The sequence below is a fragment of the Monodelphis domestica genome, chromosome 6 (genome assembly GCF_027887165.1).
Source record: "Monodelphis domestica isolate mMonDom1 chromosome 6, mMonDom1.pri, whole genome shotgun sequence".
NCBI classification, from domain to species: domain Eukaryota; kingdom Metazoa; phylum Chordata; class Mammalia; order Didelphimorphia; family Didelphidae; genus Monodelphis; species Monodelphis domestica.
The window spans coordinates 258,525,446-258,546,295 of record NC_077232.1 but is presented as its reverse complement, the minus strand read 5'-3'; the positions used below and the strand labels follow the sequence as shown (position 1 = coordinate 258,546,295).

Sequence of the window (20,850 nt, the reverse complement as noted above, 5' to 3'; positions counted from 1 at the left end):
CATTGGATTTGAGAGTCAGAAAGACTTAGGTTATATTGACCAGAAACCCAGTCAGATCTGATGATTAATGCAGGATGTTTCCTTACAGTTATACAGCATCAGAAATTCCTTTCCCTTATCTGAAAACTGACTCTGTACTGGTCAATCCATTTACAGTTTCTGTGTTCCTTTGATTGAATTCTTACACTTGAGAGTCAACGGGACTCCTCTTTTTCTGATTTCAGGGAATTGTTCTTGTTCATTCTCCCCTCCCAACTTGGAAAGTTCCTGATGTTTTCTCTAATTAGAAGTCAGATTACCCAATCTTGTATCATGGCATATATTCTGCTGATTGTTTTCTTTTAATGCATAAAAATCCATCTCCCCCTGAATTCAGGGTACTGTGCTCAGCAGCAGTGGCCTGGTCCTGATTTGTTATGCAATTTTATGCATTACTTAATAAATTGACATGTTCAGTACTCAAACCTCTTTCAGTTATTTTGCTAATAGGGTTATTTTCATAATAGTATCTATCTCCCAGGGTTATGACCTCATTTCTGCTTTTGAAAGGATTGAAAGGTTTGATTTCTCCTAGTTACTTTCCCTTCATTGAGTTTTTGTTATCCATCATCATTGTCATCATCATCATCATCATCATCATCATCATCACCTCTCTCACTCTCTCTTTTTTCTGTCTGTCGCTCTCTTCCTCCTCCTTTGTTGGATCCTGCACTATTTCTTTTCTCTCAATTATTTTCCCTCCTTTATGATCTCATTAGCTCCCATTAGTGCAATTAATCTCCATAAGGAGATGATTCTCATGTCTAAATATCTAAACCTATTGTCTCTACTGGGCTCCAGAAGTGAATCTTTAATTATCCTTTGAATATTTCCAACCATATATCCTGTAAGTATATTAAATTTGACATATCCAAAAGAGATCTCATCAGTTTTCTCCCAAACCCTCTCTTCTTAACTTCCTTATTTGTGCCAGTGGTGCTATTGTTCTTTCCATACTCTGATTCACAACTTCAAGATTCCTTATGAACTTTTCCATCTACTTCTCTCCCTTCCCCCATATCTAATCAGTTGTCAATTCTTGCCAAATTTACCTCCATTCATCCCTATATTCATTGCCTATTTCAAACTCTTATCACCTTTCATCTGGACTGTTGCAATAGCTTCTTAATAGGTCTCCACACTTCAAGTCTCTCTTCTCAAATCCAGTCTCCACTTAGTGGACAAAGTGACATTCCTGAGCACAGATTTTACAATGGTCTCTCCTCTTAAGTAGCTCTAGTAGATGCTAATTGTCTCCAGGAAAATAACATTATAATTTAAATTTATATATTCCTTTACTTTGATTAAATACTGATTTAGGCTATATGGAATAATAATAAAAAAATAAAGCCCATATAATGTGTTTTATTGCCAAGGATTCAATCCAGGGTAGAAGTGAAAAGGAAAGGAAGAGTAGATGTATTTTAGCAAAAAAGGGGGTACTAAAGTTTTTGAAGGGTCAGAAAAAAATATTTGTGTTTAAAATATTTACAATGATTATTTAAAATGTATAAAAATATTTTTGGTGATTCCCAAATTAAAGCTTTCTTTGTTTATTAACCTGAGAACACAATTTTATAACTCTATAATAAATTCTTGGAAACATCAGCTGTAGTACTATTTTGAATACTGTTCACATTAAAATCTTAAAAAGGAACTACTTTTTCCACAATGCACCAAATGTTGACTAAATCCTGGTGTCTGACTCAAAAGAATAGCTACTCTGGTTACTTAGATTAAATGAATTGTGTTAATGGGCTAAATTCTCCTAGGACATGAGGTAACTAAATTCATTTTTTGAAATTATATTAATATTTTGTCAAGTAAGTATAATATTAATGTGTCAATGCCCTAAAATAATACCATTGTATTTAGTAAGAGTTAATGTAGCTTTCAAACATACTCAACTTAATTGTCAAGATAATGAAAAGATAATGTGCACTAAAAGCCATTTTCAGGATGATAGCCTAGACTCTAGAAAAAGGGATTTCAGTTTCCCAAATTTCCTATCTCAAGAAAAATCATACTATTTGTTTTTCCCACAAATGCTATATGTCTTCTTATTGTTGTTGCTCAATTGTTTTTCAGTTGGTTTGAACCTTTGTTACTTCATTTTGGACGTTTGTCAAAGATAGTGGAGTGGTTTGCCATTTTCTTCTCCAGCTCATTTTATAGATGAGGAAATGGGAACAAACAGTGTTAAATTATTTTTCCCAGGGAATACAGTTAAGTGTCTGAGATCAGATTTGAACTCAGGAAGATGAAACTTCCTGATTCCAGGTTCAGTACTCTATCACTACTTAGCTGCCCATATGTCTTATAGGAATAGGCATTAATATATTCTGGTGAAACTGATCAACTTAAGTTATTTTTACTATATTAATAAATTAAATTATAATAATAAAATTGACATGATGTGAAATAACATACACATGACATAATACAGCATAATTTAACCTACCTTTCTCATAAACACAAAGAGACTCAAAGAGGACCAAAATGACATCACTATTGATGTCTTCTGACTTGCATATAAATTGGATTTAAGTGAGGCCAACTTGCACAAAGTCATTGACCTTACTCTCTCTTCCAGTCAACTAAGTCCAATGGCAAGACAAAGGTCAAGATGACTAATGATGACTCAGATGCAATGAATGACTTTGGTCTCTTTGATGTCTAACCAAGCTCTTCCTTGAGGCCAAGACCATATGATATTCATGATATTTTATAAAGCAACGACTTACATATATTAAACTCTCAATAGTCATATGATGGATAAATAAATAAATGATGCCTATAAAATCTCATTGTCCGAAGACATAACCTACTATATTCTTCTTTTCTGACCTATTTATCTCAGTATTATATATGCTATTATATTATAATATATATATATATCATATCATATATTATATTATATTATAACCATAAACTTTTCTTCCTATCTTTTATAAAACAATTCCATTATCTTCTGTAAGAGTTTATACTTCTTACTTATTTGAATTCAAACATATCAACATTTCCTTTAGCATATTCTCTATCTTTGTTATATGTATTTTCCAAAGTTATAGAATCATATCATCTTAAAGTTAAAAGAAATCCTAAAAGCTCAAATTATCTAAATTTTGTGCCATGCAAGAATCCTCATATATTCTTTGTCTTAATAACAACTTTAACAGAAAGGCTAGGTGAATTGGGCTAAGCAACTTGCCCAGGGTTGCATAGCTAGGAAATATCTGAAGCTAAATTTGAACTTAGATCCTTCTGACTCCAGGCTTCATGCTCTATCTACTGTATCATGTAGATACCCCCTCTCATATAATCTTAAATGCCTCATGTAAGCCAAGAATCCTCGACTTTTAATGGGTTCAAATGAAAAGTCAAGTACTTGCATAATTATAGCTTTTGTGTTTCATTTTATACTCCAATTGAGAGAAGAGAAAAAGAGGGAAAGTAGGGGGAAATTGTATACAGGAGGAGGCAGATAAGAATCAATAGAGTAGAATGGAAGATGGGGGAGTGGTGGAAGGCATTGCTTGAATCTTACTTTTATTGGAATTGAAACAAAATGGGAATAACAACCACAATCAGATTTAAAAACCTATCTTATCTAATAGGTAAGTAAGAAGGAGCAGAGGAACAACAAAAAAGGAAGGGACAGATAAAAGGGAGGGGAAATTTGGGGAGGCAAGAAAACAGAAGCAAAAATATTTGTGAACAGGAAGTCTGAAAGGAGAGAAAGAGAAGGATAAACAGGAGAATAAGGCAGAGGGAAAGATAGTTTATAATCGTAACTGTAAATGTGAATGGGATGAACTCACTCATAAAAGAGAAGAGCATAGCATAATGGATCAGAAGCAGAATCCCACAATTTATTGTCTACAAGAAATTCACTTAAAGTTGGGAGATACACACAGTAATTGTAAAGGGCTGGAGCAAAATCTACTATGCTTTAGCTGAAGTTAAAAAGCAGGGGTAGCAAGTATGATCTCAGATAAAGCAAAAGTGAAAACTAAAGGAAGATGGGGGAGTGGTGGTGGGCATTACTTGAATCTTACTTTCATTGGAATTGAAACAAAATGGGAATAACATCCACAATAAGATATAAAACTCTCTCATTCAATAGTTAAGTAAAAAGGAGAGAGAGAACAAAAAAAGGTGGGGGGGCAGACAAAAGGAAGAAAAATTTGGAGAGACAGGTAATCAGAAGCAAAAACATTTATGAACAGGGGAAATCTGAGAGGAGAGAAAGAGATAAGGAAGATTATTAACTAATTAATATTCCCATTCTTACTAACCAATTATGAAAGTGCAAATCAGTTACTTTTAATTAATTAAAATAGATAAGGAAAAAATAACATATTACTAAAAGGAACCAAAAATAGTGAAGCAATATCAATATTAAACATATATACACCAAATGGCATGGAATCCAAATTCCTAAAAGAAATGACATGAGTTACAAGAGGAAATAGACAATAAAAGTATATTGGCAGGGGACAGTAAACTTCCTCTCTAAGAGTTAGATAAATTTTTTTTCTGCAATACATGAAATTTTCTGTTTAAAGATTCATCTATTCAGAATGGCTTAGGGATAGGAGGGTTTGGTCCCCTTAATAAGTCTCAGGCTAGAACTGGGATGTTTAATTGCTAGAAACCAGTTTGGGTGGTTAAAATAGTACCTTTAGTGGTTTTATGTAATGGAATTTTTTGCACAAATGCTAGATTTCAAATAAGGAAGGAAATATAAAAGGAGTTTATTGGTGCCTCTATTGCCAATGCTATATTTTCTATGTCATAATGGCTTCATCAATCAGGAGAACATAATGGATCAGTATTTGCCAATTCAATGATTAGTGTCAGAACCAGCAAATGGATCTTATTCACTACCTTTTATCATTTTCAAATATCCAACCACTCCAGGATGTTGTGATGGATGAAAAGTCAGGAAAACCCAGGTTCAATCAATCAATCACCCAATTAACAGAAATTTGTTAAGTATTGAATATGTAATAACACTGTACTAATCTTTGGAGTTACAAAGAAAAAACAAAGATAGACCCTGTGCTCAAGGAGCTTCTATTATGTTGGGGGCGGGTGCCCAAATTAGGTACAGAGATCTAGAGTAATTGGAAGTTAACCTTAATAGGGAAGGCACTATTAGCTGAGGGAAATGGGAGAGATTTCTTACAGAAGGTAAGATTTGATGGAAATCTTCCCTGCACTGATGTATACTGGCTGTGTGAACCTGGAAAGTCTCTTAACTTTTCAATGTTCCAAGAAAATCCAAATACATGTCAGTTGCAAAACAGTTGTAGGAGAAATTTAATCACTCACATAGCCCTTTACTGATGAGTTCACAAGTACAGTAGAATAAAAAAAAAATCCTGTTGCTGCAGGTTGACAATTTTGTCAAATTACTTTGACACTACTATCCAAGTAACTGATTTGCACTTTCAGAGTTGTTTAACAAGTCTGAGAGACTCAAAGAACATACCCCTAAAACCTCAAGTTATGTGCCTTTTTTGCACTCTGACCAGGATCAAGTTCATCTGATCATTGGATATGACCAGGGTTTCAATGATGTATCATTCAATTGCAGAGAAAAAACACAACACGACAAAACAAAAACCTTTGTTTGGAAAAGAACATAATGGGGCATGCAGTCCCTGGTGACTTTTTAAAAAGGTAAATTGTGATTTTATGTAGTACAGATAGAAACAGACAATTTTAAGGTAGAAAACAATGGGAATGTCAGGCAAGGGTTAGAAAGTAAAGATTTCCTTTATAGATGTAGGGATTTTGACTTGCCTGATCCACTTTCCATCTCCAGTTCTGTTTGTTTTGATCTCCACAAGATTCTTCTGGGGTGCCCCTCTATACACCTTCCCTGCGCTAAGCCCCACTTTCAGCTTCCTTTTGTATGTTGTCTTCCCCTATTAGATTGTAAGCTCCTAAAGGGCAGAGACTGTGTTTCTTTTTCTTATTTGTATCCCTAGTGCCTTAGCACAGTGCCTGGAACCTACAGCAAGTGCTTAATAATATATATTGAAGTGAATTTAAAATCAGGGGAAGGTAGAGTGCTTATGAAATGCTCTGAAGCCAAATGAATGCCTTTTCTTCCAATAACTAGCTATATAACTTTGAGTAAACAACTCCCCTATAGTCAATCAACAAGCACTGTGCTAAGATAGCGCTCAGTTTCCTTATATGTGAAATAAGAGAACTGGACAGCATAATCTTTAAAATTCCTTCCTTTCTAAAAATTCCAAGATTCTATGTTATAAGTAATCACTATCAGGGATAGTGAGTAATAATAGTACCAACATTCATAATAATAATGATATTTTATATCAATATATCTCTTTAGAGTTGTTCAAAGTGCTTTTCCCTTACCTTAGAAAATTAAGAATCTAATAGAAAAGATATTAAGGATGTTCTATAGCACTCCTCAAAGATCTAGGCAGGCATTCAGGCCCCTTCCAATGATAACATGATCTTTAGCAAGAAGCCAAAATGTATGCACATCTCCATGAGAGATTCTCCAGCCTAATCTCCTGCTAAATATATAATAATAATATGGGGCAGAATGCATTAATTTCTCTAAAAATATGTTAAGTGCTATGGGATTTTAGAGGAAGGAAGGGATACTTCCTTTTAGGACAATTGGATACGGAAATATGGAGGAACTGCCAATTAAGCCAGATTTTGAAGGCTGGCTGGCTGACTGGGATTTTGACTATTGAAGATGATGAGAAGCAATATCTGAGGATGAAAGAACAGTAAGATCAGTGGATTAGGAATATGTTAAGCAAATTTAGATAATGACAAGCAATAAAATTTGGCTGGATCAGAGAAGCTGGAATATTTAGGAGGTAAGAGAGAGAAAACAAAAAAGAGGCTGGGTCTAAATTTGGGGAGATCTTGAATGTTAGTTTTCACTATCAGTCAATGTAGAGCTACTGTATGTTTTTTTTTTTTTTGAGTAGAGGATTCTGAGTATGATCAAAGCTATGCTAGAGGAGAAATAATTTTCTAAAAGTAGACATTTGACTTTGTCAGCAATCAACATTATACCAATTCACAGGATCACTTGTGAATCCCAAACACAAGATCAACTTATAAAATCACAGACATAGTAAACCTTAGGTTCAATTTCTAATTGTAGAAAACATGAGTCATTTACAAAGTTGAATTTCTATTGTAGACAGGCTGTCAGAAAAAAAGGTTTGTTATCAATAACCACATAATCTTGCTCTCTGGAATGTCAACCAACTCTCCCTATTCCTTGCCTTCTAAATTGAGCTGATGGAAGCTTCAGCACCAATATCAAATTTTGTCATAAAGGAATCAAGAAGGATGAGTTGCGTTGGAAGATGCCCTGTGCATACTAGAGTATCCTTTGAGAATACAGAGAGAAATGTATGAAAAGAAGATGAGTGGGAGAAGGAGGGAAAGGAACAAAGGTAAAGGAGAGTGATGAGAGGAAAGAGAAGGAATGGAAGGGAAAAGGGAAGAGTAAGAGAGAGGGGGAGAAACAGACAGACAGAGACTCTCAGGAAATTGCCTAAAGGATTTAAATCCCCTTTCTTCCCCTAGTGCCATAAGGATTAAGAGGCAATCATTATAACAACTCACAATTAGGTTGAAAATGCTTTGGAATGTACAAGAAATGCCCAAAGGAGTCAGTGTTTACCTCATACCAAGGCAGAATCTATTTACTGGCAATTAACACTTACTACTGACCAAGCTCAGTGCTCTAGCACCTAGCTCAAGGGAGAGAAGTGGTGGGAAGGAGACAGAGATTAAAATGTGGGCAGAGGAAGAAGCAACTGTAGGATTAGAGCAATAAATGCTGATTCATTCTCCTCATCCCAGAGTGGCAAGCAGCCCCTGTTCCTCCAGTTTAATCCCTTGTAGTTTCTGCTCCTTGATGATCCTTAAAACTCCTGAGAGCCAGGGTGGTTGCTTCAACATAGGGGGAGTGAATGGACCCCTGGTCAAGAGCTTTTAGGCAGGAGAATCATTCTTCTCAATTTTCTCCTCAAATGGGGAAGGGAAAATCATGAAAAGAGAGGAATAAATGAAGCACATCATTTCCTTTTAACCTCAAAACTATCCTGTGAATTAGGAACAATAATTCTTTTAATTCTTTTTTCACAGGAAGAGAATGAAGCACCTCAGGCTAACGTTCCTGAATGCTTTAACCAACTTAACCTGCAAATTTGAGACAGATCTGGAAAACGCAAATTAGATGTGTGTGTATGAATATTGTGGGGGTAAGGACTAGACTAGACTTGTGACTTCACTCATAGGGGAACTTCTTTGAGGAAATTCCCCCTACATTTCCAGTTCTCTGCAACTTAGTCTCAGAGAATTTCCTAGATTAGGAGAAGGTAAATGAGTTGCTTAGGATCGCTCTTTATCCACTACATCATTAGAAGATAGATGGATAGATAGAAAGAGAGAAGATAGATGACTGAAAGAGAAATGGGTAGAAGATAGATGACAGAGATTACAGAAAGAGAAACAGATGGAAGATAGATGATAGAGAAGATATTTGCCAGAGAGAAAAATATAGATATATGGATGAATGTTAGGGTTCATGAATCTCAAATAGGTTAGATGGAGATGTAGAAGGATGATAGATGGATGTTAGTTATATCAATTCAAATCATATATCTACACATCAATAGAGGAGGGAGCTGTGGCTCAATGGTTAAGAGCTCTGGACCTGAAGTAAGGAAGACAGTTCAAATCACACTCTCTGACACTTCCCAGTTGTGTGACCCTGGAATTATTGTCCCTAACTCACAGAGCAAGGCATTTCACCTCTCATTGCCTGACAAAAGGGTCCACTGGGTTCATTGGAGAAGGAAATGGTACACTCCTCCAGTGTCCTTGCCAAAAAAACCCCAAGGAAAACTATACTCCATGGGGTCTGGAAGAGTTGTACACAATTGAACTATAACAACATATATGTACATACATATGAACATATATATTTATATATTACATTGAGAGATAGCACCACTGTAATGATCAGAGAGCTTGTCTAAAAAGCAGAAAGACCTCTCAGTTCAAACCTCATCTCTGGGACCCTGGGCAAGTTACTGCTCTGGGTGTTCTAGCAATTCTCGGATGGTAAATTACAAAGAAGATGCCCCCTTGCATTGCTAGAGTCTTCTATTTCAAAGAAATTCCAGATCCAGCCCCTATTCTGAGACATTTATATATTCACACATTTATACATCCACAAAATTTGCCTAATATAGGTTAACTGAATCATTGTGCAAGTTACTTTCATTAATAGATAAGGATTTCAAAGTTGTTTTCCCTTGGATGTGCTTCTAAAGGTTCATAATGAGAATGGAGATTAAAATTTTTTTTTCATGATTGTTTTTAAAGGGGACAATAGGAGCAAGTAATCTAGCTTTGCTGGTGTAACATTAATAACTTGGGCATCTTGGGAAAGAGTGTTACCTCCCTTAAAATGAGGTAATGATGTGTATGGGCTTTGGAAAGTTAGAGGTGCCAAACAGATGTAAACATTGTAATTTATAAGGAAACAGGGCAGTCCTTAGCACCAGCAAGCATATGATTCAATTCCCTCTGTCTTACTAAAAGACAGACTTTTAATGAGCTTCAGAGTCCCAACTTCATAGCAAGATAATAATACTGTGGGGGGTGGGGTGGGGGGTAGTACTAAAGCAGAACAGGTCCCATCAGCTTGCTTCTTTGGCCTTATGGCCAAAGGCAGGAGTTTTGAACACTATTCCTTTCTTCCCATTCCCCCAACCCTACCCCCAACTGCTATTTCTAACTCTACTTCTTCCTGGAGTTCTGCACCAAATACAGGGAAGACTGCCCAAGCAGAAGGAGAGCCACCAGTCCCAGAATGCGGTGGGGGATATCCTCAAGCCACAGCCATTCCAAGCATGGAATAGTGTGTGGAGGATGGACAGATTAGAATATAGTCCTGGGACTAGAAGAAATAAAGTTTGAGCAGCAACAGTTAAATGAAATACCAAGAGCCAGCTCAGGGAATATTAGCCAGATTAATTAGGTTTGGGCTAATAATGATTAGGCTTGGGTTAAACTCTACCCACTTCACAAAAGTAGAGAAAGAATTCAAGGTCATATTCACAGTTCCCCTATCCCTCTACTCCTTCTCCCTCTAGTGCTAGCCTGGGGAAATGAGAGGGTGCTTCCATACAACTCCAAATCAGACTAGAGAAAGGAATTGCTGCGTGGATTGGTGACAAGCACGTGAAGAAAAATGAGATTAACGGATAAGTGGAAAGAGCAGTGATAGTGGATTCTAAAGACCTGCGTTCAAAAACTGCCTGACACTTCCTGTTGCTTTGTTCTCCAATTTCTCAGTTTCCTCATCTGTAAAATGAGGGGATTGGAATGTATGTACTTTGAATTCCCAAGAGCATTGGATTATGAAAAGAAGAAATACAGTTTTGTTTCTGGACCCTCTTTGGCAAAGGAGATTCTAAAGACGAAAATCTTTCCTGGGGGATGAATCCTGCTTGTATTTTCTTCTCTCACAACCCTTTCTCCACTTTCCTTTTTAGCTCTCCCTTCCGAGCTCCCCAACAGCTGTCCCTTGTTACAAACAGCTTGCAAGCTCAAGGTTTCTTCCCTGGATGTATCCTTCTATTTTTGAAGTTTCACTTCACATTGCTCTTTCTCCTCATTCCCCCTTCTTACCTGTCCACCGCAATGGCAGTCATGGAATAGATGCTGGCGAACACGGCGGTGATAGGAAAAAAGTTGTGGAAGCGGCAGTAGTTGGCGCCGAAGTACCATTCACTGTGCAGAGCATAGATGAAGTTGATCAGGGTGTTGAAGGCGGCCATGGAAGCGTCCGAGAAGGCCAGGTTGACCAGAAAGTAGTTAGTCACGGTTCTCATGCGCTTGTGGGCCAGGATGATCCAAATCACGATCAAGTTTCCGAAGACAGCCACCGCCACCACCACGCCATAGGCGAGGGACCACAGCACGATGCGCCAGGACGGCTGGACAAACTGGTTGGTGACATTTGCCATCGGCTGCAAAGGCGCTGGGGAGGTTGTGGCCAAAGCACTCCCGAATAAATCCAGGGAGGGCAAGGATAAAGAGAGGTTCCCCGACTGGGCCACCAGTTGCATCCAGTCGCCTCCTGCGAACCCAGCTGCCTCCAGAGCCCCTGGGACAGTGGAGGAGCTCTGGTTCCCCCACTCTATGGGGTTAACTCCACCACCGTCCTCTGTCCAGTTCGTGGCTCCAGACAGAGATGCCATCATCCCAGTTCTGGCTGAAGTCTCTCAACTGTCCCACCTGCCAACCATTCTGACCGCAGATCCCCTCAAAGTTCCCTGACCTTCCTCTTTCCTTCCTCTTCTCTCTCCACCTTCCAGGGAAGCAATGCAAACGACACCTTCTACTCCCTGGCAAGCAAAGTGATATATATGGGGAGTTGGACTGAATGGGCGGCAAAACGCGCTCCTACTGTCCGGGCAGAGTCTGGAACCTGGAGATCCAGAGACATGAGCAAGGTGGGGGATGGAGGGTGGGGTGGGAAGGATGAAGGCGAGATGCAAGGAAGGAAGAAAGAGGACGATGATATTAGCGGTTTTAACCGAGTCACCAAGAATGCAGCAGGTGTAAGCGTTCCCTTGGTCAGGCTGGAGGGAGTCCAGCTCAAGCCATCTTTCTCTCTCGTCGGGCGTTGGGATTGAACTAACCGCGCTGCAGCAGCCTGCACACCCTTTATAGACATCGCCAGCCCTCAGCTACGTCAGGGAGAAGCGAGGCCGGCGCTTCATAGGCTGAGAGGAACTCGCGTCTGCCTGGCTCCCCACCCCCGCCTTTCATTCATTCAGGGCTGCTAGGTGGTGTGTGCATGCGAGGTGGAGAAACTTAGGTTCCTGGACCCTTACAAGCCCCCCGAAACCACGAGTCTCATTCCTTTACATCTCTTAGCTGCTTTATATATTCTCTTAGATACTTTTACAGGCTTTTCCCTACAGCAAGAACCTATTCTAAGTGTTCTGTGATTTAGGATATTCTCTTCAGCCAAATGTCTGCCCAAGTGATTTTTAAAGTATCTTATTAAGGCTTTTCAGGAGGTGGGGAGAGAAGTCTCCACTGCCGCAAACTCCAGGCTTCCTTGATTTCCTTCTTCTTTGCAATTTCAACTTTCTCTTCAAGTGGAATTTCTTTTTCCTCTCTCCTTCCGGGGCTGTTTCTCTCATTCTCTGAGACCTGTACAACTTCTTTTTCCTAACTCCTTGCATTGTCTTGCGGAAATAGGCACTCTTTGATCAAAGAGGAAATAAAAATCCTCTAGCAATGTCAACATTAGTACAAGGGGAGCAGGGGCAGCCTGAAGCTCAATTTTTTTTTTTTTTCTGGAGGTTTCTCAGAGGATGGAGAGAGTTCTCTGAGTTTGAATTTGGTGGGCGTTAATGGTGACTGACTGGAGACCTAGAAGAGGATAATGTGCTAAATGCATGCATGGTATGTTGGGTTCTGCCAGGAGTCATTCTAGGACATGATCTCCATCTGGCCAGCCAAATACAGGAGCTAAGGAGCTAGAGCTGGGCCGCAGAATATAAAAGATAATATGGGGACAAACATACAAATTCACTCCTTTTACCTGTTGTAAGTTTGGGGTTCTCAAACCAAACCGAGCACTTCTAGCAACCTCAACTGAGCAGCTTTCCTCTACAGAGAGTTATATTGGTTGATTTATACTGTGAGTTTGTTTTGAGTCAGACCTTTGATTTCTTTGGTGGGGAATCTGAGAGCAAACGTTCTACTAAATTCAATCAGTCTTGCAATTTATAGTATTAGAAAGTAACTTGGCGACACTGAAAGGGGAAAACAAGTGAAGGCAAGGAACATCTTTCTATCTCTCTGCCTGCTCCTGCTTCCCTCCCTCCCTGTCCGTCTGTCTGTCTCTCTCTCTCTCTCTCTCTCTCTCTCTCTCTCTCTCTCTCTCTCTCTCTCTCTCTCTCTCTCCCTTCCATCTTAAAATCAATACTGTATTTTGGTTCCAAGCCAGAAGAGGTCAGAGCTAGGCAATAAGGATTAAATGATTTGCTCAGGGTCACACAGCTAGGAAATGTTTGAGGTCAAATTTGAACCCAGGACCTCATGTCTCTAGATCTGGCTTTCAAACCATTGAGCTACTTAGCTGACACTCCAACAAGAATTTTTTGAGCTCTTCCTATGTGTCAGACACTCTATTACCCTCTGGGAATACAATTACAGTCTCTGCCTTCAAGGAGTTCACAATTAAATGGGGGGAAAAAAACTAAAAAAAGAAGCTGAAAAGGCCAGGAAATAAAAAAAAAATAAAGGCAGAAATTATGGAAAGCATCAGGAATGTAGACTGGAGAGGAATGAAAATATGGTTGGCCTGGACATTGTCTTTAAAATGGAAGTTCTAGGAGGAAACAAAGAGGTGTAGAAGCCATAGAAGCCATTCCCAAAGTGGAATGAGATCCTTGGTTTCTAACATCACAGAAGTTAAGTCTTATGGAGAGTAAGGAGTGAAGACTGGAGAGGAGTGAAGACAAGACAACACATCCTTAAGAGAGCACCTGAATTACTTTCCTAGTCCTCCTGTCCAAACCCACACAACCACACAAACCTTTCCAACAACCACATTATCATGACCCTGATTAAAATATGCTGGCACAATCTATTATAGCTCTTTACAGGAAACCAAGCAAAATTTTTAAAATTCAATTGTGTCTGCTACTTTGTTAACCCATTTGGAGTTTTCTTAGCAAAGATTCTCCTGTATCTTTTGTTGGTTTGTTGTTTCCTTGTCCAACTTATTTTATAGAGAAGGAACTGAGGTTAAGTAACATGGCTAGGGTCACACAGCTAGAAAGTATTTGAAGTCAAATGTAAACACACAAAGATGACTTCCCGACTTCAAGACTATTTTTCTATCCACCATGCATCACCTAGCTCCCCTTCTCTGCCTTGCTGCAGAGCCAAGCATTAGCTACCCCTTCCTGGTAAAGAGAGGATTTTTCATTTTCTTAAGTAGAAACTACTCATCTAACTCCTGTAATGTATCATCAGAAAGAGGGTCACACACACATACACAGGGGAACTGGAGAGAGAGGGAGAGAAAGAATTGAGAGAATGAAAAAGGGGAAGAGATTGATCTTCCCCTCTTCCCCTTGGGGAAGGTAACCAGGCTTTGTCTCCCTAGGGGACAGAATGTCTCCTCAGAGAGTGGTTTGGGAGGTGGAGGTTAAGAACTAAAGGAAAGAGCTTTGGTGAAATGGCACACAATTTCTCTTCTTGGTCTCAGTTATTGTTGATATTGATCCTCTCTTATACTCCTGATTGTTTTGTGGGCCTCCAATAATATGATTGGGCTAAAGGTATTCTGCCTTTTTCCCCCTGTTGTTTTTACTTGGCAGCAGCCAGTGTATATAAATTATTACTCATTATAATTTTATCTTCTTTTATATATATGTGAAGTTTAAATTTTATTTCCACACATATTCTGCAAATCACCCAATATAACCTTACTAATTTTTCCTTAAATACTTCTTCTCTTCCTTCTTGCCCTTTCTCCTTTTTCACCTCCTTCATCTTCCTTCTGTGGCTTGTGGCAGTTAGCCTCAAAATATATTGTAGCTCAATTATGGCTCAAATTCTCCACAGGCTCCTCTTTCTCATACAAGCATTGAGGTTAATAAAACAATCAATTCACAACAGCTTTTACTCCATCTCAGAGAAAATGCACAATACCCCAGTGGACTCCATCATTCATAAATAGTCAATAGAAGAAAACAATTCTGTTCCCTCTCTGGAGGACCTCACTTTTACTCAGATTCCTAATATCCTATACAATACTATCTTGTAATCTGAACTCATCTTTTAAGATAAATGAATTTAGGGCTGCTAGAAAGGCAACCTTTTTTTTCCTACAAGATTTGTGCATTTTAAATAATTCAAGTTAATAGTGGAAAAAGAAGTTCAGTTCCTTTGATTCCACATGTTAGGGCTATAACCCTTTGCTCATCCTTCATTTATGGGAACCATGGGTCTGATCCTCTTTTCTGTTCTTGCCTAAGATTACAAAATTCCTGGATCATACTTCCCAAGATAATCTTGCCAGTGAGATTTATTCTAGAGATGACACCAAGAGGTATAACTGTCCAGAATATATAATTGGAATGTCATTTTCACCTAGCATCCAAACTAAAATCATTATGATTTCCTCTTCATTTCCCTATATAAAGAACCTGTATACATATAAAGTGGAGACAACTAAATCAATACTTTCTTGAACCACAGGGGTTCTGATGAAGTGATAAACTAAGCCTTTGGTAGGACTACATTTTCCCTCTTTGAACTGAGGTCTTCCTAATGCCAGACCCAGTATTCTATCTACCTAGTTACCTATCTTGAGAAGGATAGGATGAAAGGGATATTGTTCTAATAAAGTCCTTTGCACTTCATTACTTTTATTTTTTATTTTTAAATTATTTTTTGTATTTTAAATTGCACTTACTTTTTTAAAACACACACAGGGGACAACTAGGTGGCTCAGTGGATTGAGAGTTAGGGCTGGAGTCAGTGAGTCCTGAGTTCAAACTTGGCCTCAGACATGTTCCAGCTCTGTGACCCTGGGAAAGCAATTTACTCTCCATTGCCCAGCTCTTCTGCCTTGGAACCAATACATTATTGCTTCTAAGTCAGAAGGTAAAGATTTAAAAAACCATACATTTCAAAAGCATTGTTTTTCTGGAATAAAAGTTTGGTTTTGAATGGGTGATTTGTAGGGACAAATTGTATGTTGTAAATTACTATTATATTATTTCATCTGATGTTTCAAATCTATATTTGGAAAAAATATATCTGACAATGGTCTTTCAACCTGCTAAACAAATTATGATTCACTTTTAGGTTTATGAGTATCAATTACAAAGGAATACTGATTTTCTTGGAACATTGTTGTAGCAAATAATATCTGTGTATTGCCTTAAGAAATCATAGTCATATTCAGATCATGATCATTTACTGTTAGGGCAAACATTACTTTTTTCATGGTATAATGCATATTTTTTGTATGCTAGAAGAGCAACTTTTTAATGATTTTAATTTAATAATTAATAATTTAATTTAATGATTTAATTAACTGATGAGATAGTTTGATATTTTTACCATTATACTTAATTCTCCCAGGATTTTCCATGCTTTCTTCCCTTACTGTTTTACACTGTGTTCCTTGGAAACATATAATTCATGTGTTGAACTGGAATTGTTTTTTTCTTCTCAGGCTTACCAAGAGAAACTGTGAAATTTCTATCACATTCAGATTTAATTTCCCCACTTATCCTTTTCCACTGACATGTTGCTGTTTGTGTGTGTATGTGTTTTTTATTTCTAAAAATATTGAGAAGGTATGCAAATCATAATAATATTTGCATGGTTCTTTTGAACAGTCCTTCCTCAAAGTTAATGGCAATCAATCACCTCAGTGGTTCAAAAAAATCTTAGGCAGAAGAAAATATGAGATCATTGGTTTATTGATGAAGGATCTAAGAAACAAAGACAGAGAGAGATGATGAGTTTCCCAAAACTTTAGAAATGAATCACTTTCAGACAGGGGTACTTTATGTCAACAGAAAATGTTATTTAAATTGGAAGAACAATTATCTAGCCTAATCTCCTGTGACTTTTTTTCTTTAATATCTTCAACAAATGACCATTCATAAATTCTGCTTGATTGCTTAAATACCAGGGAACTTAGTAATTACATTTATAGCATTCTCTAGTTTTTTAAGCCCTCTTTATGTCAAATCTAAATCTACTGAAGATACTTTTGATTATTAAAAGTATCCAAACAGTTTTGAACCTATATTGAACAGTTTTTCCATCTAAATATTTTATTTGTTTAGCTCACCATTTTTACTTTTACAGTTTGGTGAGCTAAATAGGACAAAGAACCTAACAATCTGATTTTAAGTATTTAACTGTCAATTTGGGCAGTTAAAACTGTAAAAATAAATTTGGTGAGTTATAAAAATAAAATATTTATATGGAAAAACTGTTCCAATATAGGTTCAGAACTTTTTAATTCACCAATCAGGTTCAAACTCTTCAGATACTTTTGATAGAGACTCAGAGTCCAAACCAAAGACCAGGTTTTTCTTTGGTCTTCTCAGAGTTAAACAATCTATAAAAAAACACAATAGATATTCTATAGTGTTCCCAAGTTGGGAAAGGAAAACACTAGACTCCTTCAGATCTTTTCCTCTGACAGAGAGAGGCAAAGATGTTACCTCCTTCAGCGCTGACTGAGAGTCTCTGAGAGTGTGTCTCTGCTAACTGCCAGAGAGCAATTTCCAAATGCCAGAGAGAGGAATTGACACAGAAAAACGATTATAACTGTCAATATCTGAAATCAACATGTTCTCCCAGTTCTGCTTCAAACTCTAGTTCTTTCCTCAAGCCAGCCACTTTACTTCTTATCTCTAAACTAATAAAGCAATACTTATTTTCTAATATTATCCTTACAATTTTCCCTCTTTGAGCATATGGAGAGATAAAAAATCTCCCCCATATGCTTGCTATTCTATGTAATCCTAAAGCTATACCTAACCTTATTATTATTATATTTCCTAAAAATAGTCTTAATCATTTGCTTATCTTATTCTATTCTTATTGCTACACTTTATCTATGCTAACATGTATTAAGGATACAAATGAAAGAAAAGAATATTGCAATGAAAACAAATAATCAATGAAAACATATTTGCACAAATTCAAGTGCAAAACACAATTACAGAAATTCAAAATGCAAAATATAAAATGCAAACTGTTGAAAAACTTTTGAAACAATTAAATATAGCTATAAACTAACTTATATTTTATAAAAAACTAAAGTCTATCTAAAGTAATAACTATGCAAAACTCATGCAAACTTCATTTTACAAATCCTATTTGAACAATACAAATGGAACTTTTTACTATGCTAAGAACTTATCATTAATACAGAAAACCAAAACTAACTACATTAAAACTCAAAATCAACTTACTATACTAATAAAACCAAACCTTTTAATAATTTAACTATATACACATCTATATAAATGTACAGATCTGTAAAATTTCTAAATCTATGTATGTTATGTATAAACTATTTACATGTTGTAGGAGGAAAATAAACTTCCCCCTTAAGATAGTCTAAGAAAAACTTAAAAGATTTTCTTTAGAAATATGTTTGTTTTCTTGATTTTATCTCTTAGTAATACATAAAGTCTTCCTGTGAGATAAGATATTATTATTTTAATGTATATAATTATTATTATTTTCCCAAGGTGATTTATCTGTATTTATTTATTTCTATGGATACTCATCACCTGGTTATAATGTTGCAGTTTGTGAGAAATGGGTCCTATATGTGTATGTTATTTTGTAGTGAATGCTTACCAAATCTTTAATGTTACCTTCTTTGCTATTGTCTTCATATTGCCGGCTAAACCTTGTGAGGGTAGTCATCGGGTCATTGACCCCTAGTGAACTAGGGCTTTGCTCACTCAGCATGTGAAGACTGCTTCGGCGGAACAGGCGGAAGAAACCAACAAGAAGGTTCAACGGCTGAAATGGCGATGCAGCAAGGCACTGTGGAGTGCTTAAGGCGTGTTGGAGCACAAAAGACAACACGGCCATCCAATGCAGCTGAGGAAGTCTCCAGGTGTAACGACTTTTCGTGCCAATGGACCCAGGCTTCCAACGCCGAGAGAGTGGGACTATCTCTGTGCATCGACTTTTCCACTTAAATCTTCATGCACAGGTGTCTTTGTGCACAAAAATGCACAAAGACAATCGTCATCCTTGGTTCGAGAGACAACCAACACTATGTAGTGCTTGTTTGCAATTATAACAAAAGTGTTTAATGTTAGAATGGTGTAAAAAAATCTTACAGTTCATGTCCATACTCAATCTGTGTTCATCTTCTCTGTGTTGATTTGTTTTTCAATGTCTTTGTTACAGTTTAATCATCCTTTTTGGTGTCAACTATGTTTCTTCTATGTTGTCTTCTTCTTTGTCTTGATCTTGATCTCTGTCTTCATTTCATTATTCTTCTAGAATAATTTCTTCTATCTTTTTGACTGCAGTCACATTGTCTGATGCAATCTCTTCTGCTGCTGTTACTTTTTTCACATTCAAGCAATGCAGCCACGTTTCTTTCTCTAATACACAAATAGCTGAGGATATTGTCAAAATAACATGGAAAGGTCCTACCCATAATGGTTGAGTTGCTCTAGTACTATTAAAGTTTTTATGTAAATGGAATCCCCAGGTTTTATTGAATAGAATGCATAATGTAACACAGCCCTTGAGTTAAAATTCCCATTTCTTGTAATTCTCTAACCCTGTTTTGTAACTCTGTCATATATTCAGATACATCCAACATATATTAAAGATCCCCTCCAAGCACAGATGCATAACCTGTTTTAAAACTTTTTGCCTGCAATGGTAAATGTCCAAATAACATTTCATATGGTGAGATATGCACATCTTCTCTTGTTCTAGTGTGCAGATAGAACAACACTAGAGGCAAAATCTCTGGCCACTTCAAATGAGTTTCCATGAATAATTTCCCAACCATAGTTTTGATTTCTCTGTTTAGTCTCTCCACTTGCCCAGAACTTTGAGGATGATATGGGACATGAAATTTTGCCATGATACACAGATTCTCTCCAACTTTTTTTAGAACTGAATCTGTAAAATGGCTCCCTTTGTCAGAATCTGCTCTTAGTGGTGTATCATACCTTGGAATGATCTCTTTCAAAAAGATTTTGGCTACTAAGCTTGATGTGTTTTTACTAGATGGAAAAGCTTCTGGCCATCTAGTTGGTTGGTCCAGTATTACTAGACAAAATTTAAATTGTCCTGAATCGGGCATGTTAATATAATCTATTTACAAATGTTCAAATGGTGCGTGAGCTAGTGGATGACCACCAAAAGCCTTTTGCTTAAATATGCTTGGGTTAAATTGTGTACACACAGAGCAAGCTGAGCAAATATTATTTGCCACAGTGCTAATTCCTGGAGATAACCAAGTTCTTTTAACAGTATCAATTAATTCTTGTGTCCCAAAATAACCCTTTTTGTGTATATTTCTTGGAAGATGTAAGAGTAAAATGCTTTTGGAAGATTTGGTTTTCCCACTGATGCTATACAAATCCCATTTTCTTTTCTAGATCCAAAATTTTGCTCCCACTTCTGAACCTATTTGTCACTGTATGCTTTTTCTAAATCTGTGGTATCTATAACAGAGAGATTCATAATGCAAGCTGGAGCATTTTGCGCAGCATATTGTGCAGTCATATTTGCCCTATGATTTCCTCTGGCAACTAAGTCTTGTCCTAAAGAATTCCCTTTGCAGTGAATCACTGCCAACTCTTTTGGAAGTTGGAAAGATGACAGTAATTCTCAAATTATTTCTGCATGAGTGATTCTTTTCCCAGTAGATTTTAAAAATCCTCTCTGAAACCAGACTGAACCAAAGGCATGGGAAATTCCAAATACATATTTGGAATCAGCATAAATATTTCCACGTTTCTCTCTTGTAAGCTCACATGCATGTTTTAAAGCAATTAATTCTGCTCCCTGAGCACTTATATTCCTAGGTAGTGAAGCAAACCATAGGGTCTCAAATTCACTTGATACTGCAATTCTTGTCCCATTCTTTTTTAAAATTTTATTTAGTCAATTTAGAATATTATTCTTGGTTACAATCATATACTTTCCCTCCCTCCTGTCCACCTACCA

At 37.2% G+C, this 20,850-nt stretch overlaps 1 protein-coding gene across 1 annotated transcript in view; it reads right to left on the bottom strand.

The window, feature by feature from the left end:
* The window catches only part of TACR3 (tachykinin receptor 3), a 113,053-nt gene extending 101,278 nt beyond the window's left edge, over nucleotides 1-11,775 (bottom strand). The window contains exon 1 of the mRNA XM_001368063.4: nucleotides 10,759-11,775. Within this exon, the coding sequence (XP_001368100.3) occupies nucleotides 10,759-11,333 (575 nt within the window). The 5' untranslated portion in view covers nucleotides 11,334-11,775. The remainder of the gene's footprint in view (nucleotides 1-10,758) is intronic.
* Between the last annotated feature and the right edge of the window lie 9,075 nt (nucleotides 11,776-20,850).